The 13733-nt window shown below is 34.0% G+C and overlaps 1 protein-coding gene and 1 pseudogene across 3 annotated transcripts in view; both read right to left on the reverse strand.

Moving 5' to 3' along the window:
- Positions 1-13733, reverse strand: part of AP1G1 (adaptor related protein complex 1 subunit gamma 1) — a 63780-nt gene that overhangs the window by 27505 nt on the left and 22542 nt on the right. For 2 of the 3 annotated variants that reach the window (XM_016164431.2, XM_036231404.1), the window contains 5 exons: positions 10980-11104; positions 6163-6304; positions 4264-4360; positions 3005-3081; positions 2152-2160 (listed from right to left, as the gene is read on the reverse strand). In XM_016164431.2, coding sequence (XP_016019917.1) covers positions 2152-2160; positions 3005-3081; positions 4264-4360; positions 6163-6304; positions 10980-11104 — 450 coding nt within the window. The remainder of the gene's footprint in view (positions 1-2151; positions 2161-3004; positions 3082-4263; positions 4361-6162; positions 6305-10979; positions 11105-13733) is intronic. The other variant, XM_016164433.2, reaches the window with a different exon arrangement.
- Positions 6311-10973, reverse strand: LOC107520528 (annotated as a pseudogene).

Raw genomic sequence — 13733 nt, forward strand, 5'->3', positions numbered from 1 at the left:
GGAGTATTTTTGCCAAGAACTCAAGAAGGACGAAGTATTTTCTCTGAATTTAAAAACTAGAATTTTTTACTCCAGAGTTATACATGCAAAGATACTACAAAAAACAGTAGGTCAGAAAGCCTATGGGAACCAAGAAAAACAGACGCCCATGGAGCGTATTGAATTTCTACTTCTATAGAACTTGACATACCTAGGTGGCACAAACATGTTCAGTTTACATTCATTCAAATATTTGGATATAGTGCTCTCTTCAGCAACACATATACAAACATCTGAATACAAAATAGTATCGCACCAAAAATACTGGTGATCTTATTAAAATCATAGTTTTAAAATATACCATCTCGAATAGAGAAAAAAATTATCTCAATAGAGCTAGTAATGTCTTTTTCCAACAAACAACAGGAAATACAAAAGCCTCCAACATTGATCAAATAGAAAAGACACATGAAAACTTTCTTTCATCTTAAGAAGATATCAAAGCCATAAAAATTTTGTTCCTCTACTCTTAACTTATATGACACAATTTTCAGTAAAATTTAATTTTAGCACTTAATTATACAGACTGATCTGTTGCCTGTTTTCTTGTCTTATCTTACTAATGAAATTATACATTCATTATGGTCAAAATTCCTTTTTTGTCCTAACACATAGTAGAAGCAATTGTATTGTCAAGCTGAACTTAAAAATGCTTTAAATATTATTCATTTCATTCTGTTGATCAATCACTTAACGTTAAAACCCTACTCCAAAATGTATGCCACAATAGGAACTTTTCCAGTCTCCAACTAAAAACTCAATTTAGCTAAATAAACAACTCTACCTAAAATTTAGAAGAGTCCACAGTGAACTGAATCACCTCTCTTTCTGAGGCAATCAGAACAGCCTTAATTTTGCTGCAACTCAATTATTTTTTCTTGTTGTATTTGGACTCCATCCCCTTCCTACTCTCCAGCTCTAAAGAGGGATCAAGATCAAAACAAAAGCCAAAGTATGCCAAAGGTATGCACTCAAAACATTCACAAAGTCCACCTCTAAATACAGAAAACATAATCTACACAAATGTAAATAAGTTTGGCCACAACATTTCAGAATTGATTCATATACAAAAACTTAATTTGGACAACTCCAATATTAAAACAAATCCAAGCCATGGAGACCTGTAAGTTCTAAACAGAATCCACATTCAATCTGTCAACTGTGGATGGATTTACATTAGAGGTAAGAATAATATGATTTTACACACTCTTTTAAAATTAATGTAATAAAACCAGGATCATCTAGTTACCAAGCTCTTGCAGAGTCTCATCCTGCATACTTTCCAAGGGCCTACTTTTTTGTACTACACATATCCCTAACTATTTTTTTCATCTAGGTCCTATCTTGGAGAAGTCTTTTTATTTCAGGCTACTAAACTTAGAAATTGTTTTATTTACTGCCACAAGGTCAGCACACCACATAAGATCACCCTTGGACAAAAAGCACAAAGGTCTAAGTGTTCAGCATACTAATTCTTGGAACTCAGCTTTATTGTTCAGACAAAGATGCGAGTTACTAAAACTGATGACAAGACAAACAAAATAAGATGACAAAGGGAAAGGCTGCAGCCATGAAAATCAGTTGATGCCCACCCGCTCTACCGCAAAATCCTTTTTTTATTTCAAAACTTTTAGATAAGATTAAGTGCAGATAAATGAGAAATAAAAGCTCTAAGTCTGAACTGAAAGCTTAGAAACACACACAGAGCTTTTTAAAGTATGAAGTTACTCACATATGGCTCCAAAATATCTACTTCAAAAAGAAGCAGTGTTTTGCGTCAAGGCTCCAAACTGATCTAGAACTGCCATCACCAGGACCCTGGGAAACTGCTCAGTTTCTCAAGTGAAGATAAAGGAAAGGCAGAGAAGGAGGCTTACAATTCAGGAAAGGCTGCAACTGAAATTCAAGGCTGACTTTGGAGTCAGGAGTTTAAGAGACAAGACAAAAACTGGACTAGGGGGTTAGCCAAAAATGCTATAATGAATAATTCATATTATTAAACACAGCTTCAGCATTAGTATATTTTTAAAAGCCACATTTGTGGATGGATACACAAAAGCTACTAAGAACCTAATGCCAGCATGCACCATCTAAAAGAGGGTTAATTCTTACCTTTTCATTCTAACATACAGCAGGATTCCAAACAGACAACAGGAACAAAACATACAAAGCAAGCATTAGGGACAGATACGGGTCTCATACTATTTTACAATAATTTAATCAAGACGTGAAGTGAACATCTGGGGGTCAGGGCAAAGAAAAAAAAGCATTGCTATTAGAGTCTCATTAAATCTAAAGTAGAAAGTAAGCCCCATTTATGGGGTGAACAGCACCCTATAAAAAAATTAAATGCATGTAACTACCCAAAGAACAGTCTTTCTCTGAGTTTTCCCTACTACTGCCTTCTAAAAGTAAGTGGGAAAAAAAAAAACAAAAATTTCCACTTTCGAATGCTGTAAGGGAATTAACAAAGCTAGAGATTTCCATCACTGGAGTCAATAGCCTAAAATGAGCAGTGGGGGACGCTGAGGTAGGTAAAAGTAATGTCAAAAATCAGTCTACAGTTTCACCTAAAAAATAAATAAATAAATAAAACAAAAACATGAAATGAAATTACCTGCCTAAAAAAATAAACACAAACACATTCCTGTCTGTAATTTGACTGCAGGTTACATTTCCTGACTTCAATGTGAAAATAGCAGATAAAGCACATGAGAGATTGGTATGTCTGCCAACAATGAGAGAAGACTTCTATTATGAAAGGGAAAACACTGTACTATTGCCAGTTTTTATATGCCTAAATCTGGCTTCCAGCCCTACCACACAGCAGGACTGGTTATGCCCTTTATTCAGCTCCACAGCTTCTTTTCAAAAGAAAATTTATTTTATAAGTCAGAAAATTATGTACTTTTCAGGGAAATCATTTTCAATGAAGAAAGGCTTAGGCGTACAGAATGGCACCTACCTTTCTGAAATGTGCAAGCATGTCTGGGCTTCGCTCACACATTTCGGTAAGGAGGACTACAGATGTGTGAAGGACACCTGAAAGAAAAGAGCAAATGAACACCAAAAATGAGGCTGTATTATTCAACTTCACAGAACAGGACTTTTGAGTTCTGAAGGTCAATTCCAAATGGATAGTTGCTACTTTTGTTTTTTAATCTTTCCAAGAATCTAAGCATTGAGGTGAATGCAAAGAAAGTATTTAATAGACGCCTACTGATTTAATTCTGGTCAAGTCAGTCAAATCAGAATATTTTAAACAATTATGTGACCAAAATAACTGCTAAAAAATTGGTAACCAATACATGTATCTCTCCATCTGAGAATATCTATAAAGACACACTCACAGTCAATATAAGCTAGGTATCTTCTGCTCTATACTTAATAAGCCCTTAGCTGAGTTCTGATAAATAATTCAAGGCACAAAAATCTTAATAAGAAGTTAAATTTCCAAATAAAATGTATCGAAACTTTAAAGTACAGTAATTGTGGAAGACAAAGGGAATTTGCTTGTTCTAGAGTGAGGGAAAAGAAATTCATAATAGTTTTCACTAAATAAGAAGTGCCCCAAACATTCATTTGTTCAATATTTTGAGCCTGGTAGGTTCGGGACTGAATTAATTAAATATATCTGAACCATTTTTTCTCTTAGCATTTGGGACATGCATTTTCTTTACTCAAAACATGTTTCACTGACTTCAAAATAAGAATAAAATATTTGGGAAAGAATAGCCACATTCCATTTAATTTCTCTTAAGTTTTATATAAATGTATCTGAGTACCCATTACGAATTCCTGTTACAAGTAACCTAAAAGGATTTTCACAAACTTTATACATCTACCATGAAGCAATAAAGAAATATTTTTTTCTTCTATTACAAAATAGCCAGGAAATTAAAGGGTTTTATATATGAAATCAAGGCTAAGATAATTATTAAATTATTAATAATTATTAAATATTAGAAACTTAATACAGTACTTGTATAGTAAAAGAGGACCAGAAATGAAAAACAAGTTCACTATGAAGGAATCAATCTCTAGTCATAAACCTAGGATACGAGAGTAGAAGAGATATTCAACTGATCAGCCCTCCCTGGAAAAGCATCTGAGCAAATGGAAAGGCAACTCCACCGCACTAAGACAGAAGGATAACACTGCCTGAAGCTTCTTCTCTTTCCCTTTCTCCCTCAGTACTTCACCAGTGCATCCAAATCATATTACCATGGTTCTTTTCATTCAATAAGTTTTTTGTTGCTGGTAAAAACATCTCCATAAGTTCAGGAACCTTCCTGATGACATGAACAGCACACAGTGCTGCCTATAAAAAAAAAAAATAAAAGGACAAAAGATTTATTTCAATTAAGTCAGGGCAATAGATCATATAAACAACAACAACAAAAACCTTATCAACGAGTTCGCCTACTAGAAAAATAAAGAAAGAAGTTAGATATCAGATTTATTATTCATTAACTGGTTGGGGTGTTCCAACTTATACTATTCCATCAATGAGAACTTTTAGCTCACCTGTCCTTTTGTTCAGATATTGCTAAATAAGTGGATTAACTTTCTAGACTAGACCATGGTTAACATGAATTTATGAAACAAGTTAAACATAACTTATGTGGAGTTGCAAAGTAAAAAACAAAGACTTCCATCTGTGATCATCGTTCCTTTAAGTAAGATGACCAAATAAGGGTTTATAAAAAATACCATGCAACTGAAAGATACGTCTTGCAGACACTTTAAATCTGCTATTACTTTTAATAATATCTATACCTTTCCCCAATTCACTCTGCTGACATCAATAAACTCATTTGAAAGATACTTAGCTAGTCTCCACTGAAAAGATGGTCTTAGCTTGCTCACTGGAAAGAAAGGTACATTCAAAGACTGATTTTAGTTACCCACCAACACAACCATATTTGTTGGAGTGGAATACCTTAAAAGTTTAGAAACATTAATAAGAAAAGATTTCAGCTAATTCTTCCTATGTTATATCTGGGTAAAAGAGATTTTTTCCTCTAATTCTCAGGAATGTTCTATTTAAGGAAATAACGTACTTTCTGAACAAGAGCAGCCCACACATTCTTTAAGAGAAAGGGCTGGCTTTGGTTGCAGCCATCATCAACAGTGTAGGATCCTGGAAAACAGCCTGGCCCGTTCAGCGCCTGTCTCACATCATTAACACAGAGGCACAATAAATGCCAACCAGACATTAGTATGAGTTCATTTTTTGGAGTTCTAAATTTTATACCCTTTGTTTACAAAAGTTTTAGGGTTCAAGTACAATAAATTAACATTAAAATGGTTATATTAACAAATAAAAGTAGATCAAAGGGCAAGTTCATTGTCTTCTATTACTATTCTATTTAGACATGCCAATTTCAGAAAGTGTGTTCTTTATCTTTCCCTAATAATTATCTAGGTCCCAATGGAACTGCACTGCCACAGACTCAAAGGCACTAACTAATGCAAAGACATGGGCACTAATTATTAGGATAAAAGTAAATTTGTAAATATTTGTTCATAATCACTTTAACACTGTTTAGAATCAGGTACTTAAGAAAGTAATTAAATATGCCATCTAGGACAGTGGTCTCCAACCTTTTTGGCACCAGGGGCCAGAACTCCTATGAGAATCTAATGCCTGATGACCTGAGGTGGAGCTGAGGCAGTGATGCTAGCAAGCGACTGCAAATACAGATAAAGAAGCTTTGCTTGCTCACCCACTGACACCCACCTCCTGCTGTGCGGCCCGGTTCCTAATAGGCCACAGACCAGTCCCAATTTGTGGCCAGGGGTATGGGAACCCCGATCTAGGATATACAGTAACATTTATTTATAAACCATTTCCTTGAAAAAGAGAAATTTTAAAAATCAAAGTGTTCACAATCACTTATCAATTGGAGTTGATTAAGAATAAAAAAAAAATCACCTCCAAAATTAATATAAAAAATAGTAATTTCTAAACATTTGATTCATAGTTATTTAAAAGACATTTACCGCACAGAGAAAGATACATCATATAGTATCACCAGAGCTTTCAAAAATGAATAATTTGCCTTATCTCTAGAATATTCCCTAATCCAAATCCAGACGTTTAGTTCCATTAAACGTTACCTTTTTTCTTAAGTAAGAATTGGAGGTTTTCAGGAGTTTCTCTACCTCTCCTGCAAGATCTCTGCACATCTCTGAGGAGCCCATGCAGCCAAGTGTACAAAGTGCCAAACCCTGTACATACTGCGTGCTATGATTAAGATCACTGCAAAAGAAAAGAAGAAGGTAGAAATGAACATGCTCTGCCTGGTATACGCCCCATGAAGAAGCTTCACAATCTAACCAAGCAGTGCTGAATGATTCACTTCTCCCATAAGGAAAATAATTAATAGAATTACTTGTTGCAAAAAATGTTTATTCTAACTTTATTACAAATTACCAACACAGTAAACTGACTGACAGTCCCTGCAACATTGGGCTTATTAAAGCAACAGAAATTGGACAATGATATCTGTGATGTTATCTGTAAATGTTAAAAGGCAACCCATTTTAGAAAACTCAGCAAACCCCTGAAAGTAAAAACTGGCAATGTTAAATATGAAACTGTATTTTTTCCTTTTTATTTTTACTAGCATTCATTTGATGCTAAATTTACTCCCGAGCCATAGGTTTTTGTTTCTCCAGTTTCTCCTGGGATATCTTTATCTTCTGTGCAAACTCCTCTTCTGGTTTAGGAACAACCTGCTCTTTTTCAGTGAGGATTATCTCAGTGTGGCGGGGAGAGCGCATGTAGGGGCTAACTCGCCATGAGCTCTGTACATTCTGCGCTGCATCTTGGGAGCTTTATTCACCTGGACGTGCTCAATGACCAGAGAGTCTACATCTAAACCCTTAAGTTCAGGATTCCTCTCTGCGTTTTTAAGCATGTGCAGCAAAAATTCAGCACTCTTCTTGGGCCACCAATCCTGCTTTCAGCGCCACTGTGTGACCTGGGCACAGCTACGAACTCCACCACTGTAATGACAGAATGGCACACACTGCCTCTGAAAAGCGACATCCTTCAGATACTTGATGGCTTTCTGGATATGCATACCCTTGATGGCCGAGGCAGTTTCACGAGTGTTCTTAAAGTGAACACGAAGATTTGAACCCCTTGCTTAGCACGATTTTGTGGGGTTTTCTGGGTCAAGTGAATAGCAAACCATTTTCAGAAATCGCCTTCCTGTAAGCAGGAAGAGCACAACTATATCTTTAAAAGATTTTTAGTATACTCTACTATTAACTATAAAAAAAGAAAAGGTAAGATACACATTAACCAAACCTTTTTAAAAAGTCAGAAAACAATCTGTACTGCTAAAGCGATTACGATGACTTAAATATCACAACAGAAACACTCTGAACCTTTGATCTTATGGTATAGTATAAACCTTGATGTTACATTAATTTTAACACTTCTATTTATTCAAAAGAAGAAAAAATATAACTAAAAAAATTAACTAATTAAACCACCTTTAACAAACTAAGGTAAATATTTACAGTGGTCTGGTATCTGGTGATACAGACACTCAAAATCCTATTTCTAACAGGCACTGATTATTGCACAAAATTATTTTCACACCAGCCAGGGAGTATACTTTCAGAAAAGTATTAAATATTAAAAGCTTGACCCATAAAATCATCTTATTATCAAGAGTATATTATCATCAAGTCCTACTACTCAGAAGCTGAATTATTATGAATTATGCTACTTCTACCAGCTTTAAGAGCATGTTAGTATCCTTTAGTCCAGTGGTTCTTAAAGTGTGCTTAACAGGTCTCTGGAGGTCCCCAAGACTGTTTCAGGTGGTTCATGAGATCCAAACTACTTTCACAATACTAACTCATTATTTGTCACCTGTACTGACAGTTGCACTGATGTTGCAAAAGCAGTGGTGAAAAAAACTACTGGCACATTAGCACAAATCAAGACAGTGGCAACAGTAACCACTGTATTCACTGCCACACACAGTGGAAGAAAGGATGGAAAGAAGGAAGAAAAAAAAGGGAAAGAAAGAAGGTTCACTCAAGACTGTCCCTGACAACGCAGTAGAAATAGTTTTATTAAATCCTGACTTCTGAGTGTGTATTTTTTAATACTCTGTGTGATGAAATGGGAAGTATGCATAAAGTACTTCTGCCACATACTGAAGTGGCAATCTCAGAGAAAAGCATTTGTGTACTTATTTCATTTGCAAGCTAAACTATGCTGCTTTTAAAATGGATATCATTTTTATTTGAAAAATAACTGACAGACAACTATAAGATTTGGGTATTTGGCAAACATTTTCTGGAAAAAGAGCCAAGTGAGCCAATCACTTCAAGCACAACAACTGATAAACTTTGTTGCCAAAGATAAAATTCAAGGTTGAAGTAAAAGCTAGAATTTTGGAAAACTGTATTGCCACCATGAACTACCAGTACTTGACCTCAGTGAACCATTTTTTTCCAAATGCCTTAGGCATGTTACAAAAGCCATGCAGCAGGAGTAAAAGATGAATAAGACAGACCAACTAGTTTTAATATAACAAAGTACCAAACTTCACTGATATGGTTTCAGATTCCACATTATAACTAACCTTTAAGAATCTACTAACTTGTAGAGTTTTGATATAGTATCAAAGAAGAGTATCTGTGGTTATTTGAAAGGCTATTAAACTCATATTCCTTTTTCTAACTACATCACCTGTGAAAGGCTGAACATTCTTCATGTATTTCAATTAAAATGTAACACAAGAAATTGAACAAAGAGGCAAATATGAGCATTTAGCTGTCCACCATTAGGCCAGATACTAGAAATTTACAAAAATGTAAAATAAGGCCATTCTTCTCACTGAATTGCTTTTGTTTTGGAAAACAGTTTATTTTTCATTAAAAAATGTTATTTAGTTAACACGTAAGGGGTTCGTAATTGATTTTAAATGAACAAATTGTTTTAGTATTCCCTGAATAACAAAGGAAGGAAAAGGGGTAAATTGTAAATTAATGACATTTACTACTTTCCACCAATTTGAATATTTAAGATCAAAATGACTGGTAAAATGAAGTCTAAGTACTGCCTATGGCTTTACCATTTAGGCTTCCACTTCCCAAAAATATTTAGTTGATTTTTCATTAATTTTTTAACAATTAATTGCATAATGCAAGCTCTTAAAATATCATATCTAATTTTTAAAGATTTAATTCCAAGGTCTTTAATGTCTTAGAGTTTTTCTAGCCCAATGAACGATGAGGTAAACATTCGTTAATAAACATAAAAACTGCTGGGATACCATGATTTCCTATAATATAAACGCAAAAAGCAAAAAAACTCACAAAAAAAGCAAATAAAAAAACATTCATTAACAGATTTATTACACACACACACACAACGAATAATCCAAAGTACCAGTACCGGTCCACGGCCCAGGGGATTAGGGACCCATGTTCTGACTGAGCTTAGACTAAAGTGCCAAATCAATTTCTAAGTATTAGTAGCTCTCTCCTAAACTCACTTGGGGCTTGGCTGGGTCTCATTAAAATTAAAGATTTCTTCTTTGCCTATGTGCCTCATTCTTCAATTTTTAGCATGCTAGAGACCTATACTTGAGTTTGGTATTAACTCTCTAATATAAACTTGCTGCTAGACAGAACTGCCAAATATCAGCATGTGACTGAAGGCCTGAGCAATAAGGGCAGCAGAGCATGCAAAAACAAAAATTAAAGACTCTTCGAGGCCAATCCAGAGTAAATGCATAAGCGTCACACTGAACATCCAGAATGTAATCTCCATGACACCAAAGATTTGTCCCATTTTTTAAATTCTCCATCCCCATATCTCACAACAGCTCCTGCCACACAAGTATATAATAAATATTTCTTGAATACATGAATCAACTTAATATTTTCATTATAATATTATTTCAAGTTCAAAAAAACAAAATTAAGGTTACAAACTCAATGTATTTATATGAAACACTCAATATTTACAACAAATTCTTAAGTTTTATTTTGAAATTTTCCATTATTCATTGGGAAATTTCAAAGTGGAACATTACTTATCACAGAAAAGTGTAAGAGCTCAATGTCTACAAATTTGATCACCCATATACCCTCTGCTCCTACTTTCTGTCAAATATAGAAACGCTGCAAATTAAATAGAAATCTAAAAAAGAAGATCAAATTGATAGACAAACCAAAACCAAATTAAAACAAACAAAAAGTATCTTTAACCAATAAGGCCCTCAGAACTTCCCTGACTTTCTGACAGAAATCTGTCACAGGAGGGATGCTGGGGAGAACTGCTAATTCCCTGCTCAATGGGTCATCTAATTTCTTCATAATGCCAAGCACTCCTTGGTTTGTAAGTTAAACAAATATGGCTGGACTAGGAAATCAGTAAAGAAGCCATTAGAAAAAAAAAAAAGCTTATACACAAAAATTCACAGGGCTAAGTTAAATTACAGGCAACTGCAATCTCGGATTAGATCACTGACGAGACTTAAATGTTTTTGCCTTTAAATGGAATTTACTCAGAATATACACTTGTAATTCTTTATTAAATATCACATTTCATTATTCATGGTATTCAAAGTTCTGGAAATAGGAGAAAGCTCAGATTTACCAATGCTTTTTCTATTCTATGAAGGCCCAAAGGATAAAAACTTCTGTAGGGGATAATTTAATCACTGCTAAATTGTGTTCTTGCACCTCAAGATGTAGAGCGATACTTTCATGTCATTAAATTATCCCTTACAAAAGTTTTTATCCTTTGCTTAGTCTCTTTATATATAAGCTACAGAATCAAAAGCAATTCGAATATATTCTAGATAGTAAATATAAAGTTAATAGATTTACTAATGTCATATTACAAGAAAAACCTAAAATCACAAAGCAGTTTATTAGAAGAAAAGATTAAGACTTACTTCTTGATACAGTTGGTCATGAGAAGATGGACATCTTGTCTTTCGTCTAACAGCAGCATTGCCCCTAAATAGCCAATGCGTTTGTCTGTGAATTTCTGAGAGGCGATAAGTTTGAGGCACTCCAACTGCAAACAAAAAAAAAAAATTAGGAAATTGCTGCCACAATCAAGAAGGCAATGTTTTTAACCCAGAGTCAATGAAAAACTAAAGTAAATAGATATAACCTGTATTATTAAACCACTTAAATAAAAGGCAAAGATTTAAGATCTTTGCATAGTTTGATAATAATAATCAAGTTCCAGAATGGATCATCTTGTTGAGGTCCTATGATATTTGCCATCGAAATAATCTGTGAAGTTGACCTTAGTTTTACAGAATCATACAGATACAAACAATAAAAAATTATGACAAAATATTAATAAATTCAATTCTTAATTTAACCCCCAGGTTATATTAAATGAACACCCTCATTTGTGTATTTAAGGTCTGGTACCTATTTTGAATATCAAACAACTCAGTAACTGGGGATACATCAAAATGCCAAACACTGTTCTAAACATCAGGAATGTACAACTGAAGAGACAACAATAACTAACTTTAATATAATGTGGAAAGTGCTACACTTAGCGCTTGAACCAAGCACTATGGGAAACGTGAGGGTTTACGAATCAAATACAGAAGGGGGAGGAGGGAAGGCAGAGGAAAAAAACCTAAAATGTTTTATATGATTTCTTTTCTTTACATAATTGTTAGAAATCCTCAGAGCTTAAGAGTCTTTGTAGTTAAATAGTTTGTCTCTCTACTTAGCCCTTCTTGAATGTCACAATCACTTTGATATACTTTATCGTTCCATCTTGAGTAACATGAAAAAGGCCAAACATTCCTCTAGAGGAGTGGTTTTCAAAGAGTGTACCTAAGCTAGACTCTCCAAGAAGATTTTTTCAAACTGTATGCCCAGTTAGAATCACTGCATCCCAAGGGGGGGCTCAAATGCAGACCCATGTACATAGGAATCTAAGATCACATGAGATTACTTCTGCCTATAAGTTCAAAAGTAAAATTTAAGAGAGTTAACAAATAAGACTATTTCAAGCTATTTAAAAAGTGCTCTCTCAACATACCTGCATTAAAAACACTTACAGGTAGCAGAATGACTATACTATTATGAATGAGTCAAAGAAGCCTCGAAGGGGGAACTACCAGGATCCAAAAGGAAAACTAAAATGCCTTCTGAGATGGACAAAGATTAGGTAACAATCCTTCCCTTCCTTCTCTATACATTCAATTAAAAAAAAAAAATTATGAAATAGAAGATGATGAAAATCACCTTGACAATGTCAGCAGAAAAATTACTGCTGAAGTGAATGAGAAAAATCAAACAAAAATATTAGAAAAATCTTACTCTTTCTCAAACTGAAAGTTTTTTATCTTCCCATTTAGTCATTCTATAAATAAATATTTTACCAGTGAAAGAAAATGTTCTAAGAATCAGGTATGATTGAAATTTTGATCATCCTTATTAAATCATGTTTCTGGCAAATACCAGGCATTACACGAATTATCCAAAAACTTTTTACTAAGATGAACTAATGAGAAGGATATATCTTAGGCGTTAATATCACTTCATATTTTTTAAGGCCAAGTTTTAAAATAGTCACACTAAAAGTCATCAGTAACTGGTAAGTAAAATTGTTATTTTTTGTAATATTTCAAACTTACTAAAAACTAGCCAACAAAAACTAAACTTTAAAGGGACAAACACTAAATTATTTTTAATATTCCCCATTTGTAAAGTGACTTTGCTTCAAAAATAAGTATATGCTTTTTGAAGGTGGCAAATTTGAGGGGAAACATAAGATTATACAATTAGAAATGGCATCTGAAATACATCTTCCAGTGAAGTATTAACTCTGATCACACTTTACAATTGGGTAGAGGTGGCCAGCCATAGTGCTGAGAATGCACCATGTTTTGTCTTTCAAAATGTTATCAAAGTTTTCGAATTTTGAAAAAAAAAAGGGTGGAGGGGAGTAAAGTGGGGTGTGGGTAAATATGAGGGGAGAATATCCATATTTGAGCAGCAAGCACTAAAAACATAACTCAGCATTTGTGTGAGAACAAAAGAAAATAGCAACCAATTAAATCTATCTGTCCGTTAGGTAACAACCTCAAATTCATCCAGTACTAGTTCTCCTCAGTTACAGCTATTTGAAAATCCCACGTGAAACACTGCTAACCTGCAAATCTAGCATATGCTTTAAAATCACAGTAAACAGTCCAGCTTTAATAGTCACACCAAAAAAATTTTGCTTTTACTCCAAACTCTATGAGCAAAGTTAAAAGACAAATGACAAACCTGGAAAAATATTTATAACTTATTTCACACACATAAATCCTACAAAATGATTTTTAAAAAGACTAAGAACTCAACATAAAAATGGACCAAAAAAAAAAGACGGTTCAAAGAAAACAAAAATAATTTCCTCATAAAACAAATGCAAACACAACTAGGTAAATTTACTAAAAAAATCATTGAGTTGGCCACTTGAAAAAGGTGAATTATACGATACACAAAATATACCTCAATGAAGTTTTCAGGAAAAAAAATGCAAATCGCAACTATACTGGAATACTACTTTTAATCTATTGTTATTAGCAAACACAAAAAATTGCTACAATAGTGCAAGGACATTTGTGATGAGAATATAGCCCGAGCTATAGTAAGAAAGATCTGGCCTATCTAAATTTTAAACA

This window comes from Rousettus aegyptiacus, unplaced genomic scaffold (assembly GCF_014176215.1).
Source record: "Rousettus aegyptiacus isolate mRouAeg1 unplaced genomic scaffold, mRouAeg1.p scaffold_m13_p_14, whole genome shotgun sequence".
Lineage (NCBI taxonomy): Eukaryota > Metazoa > Chordata > Mammalia > Chiroptera > Pteropodidae > Rousettus > Rousettus aegyptiacus.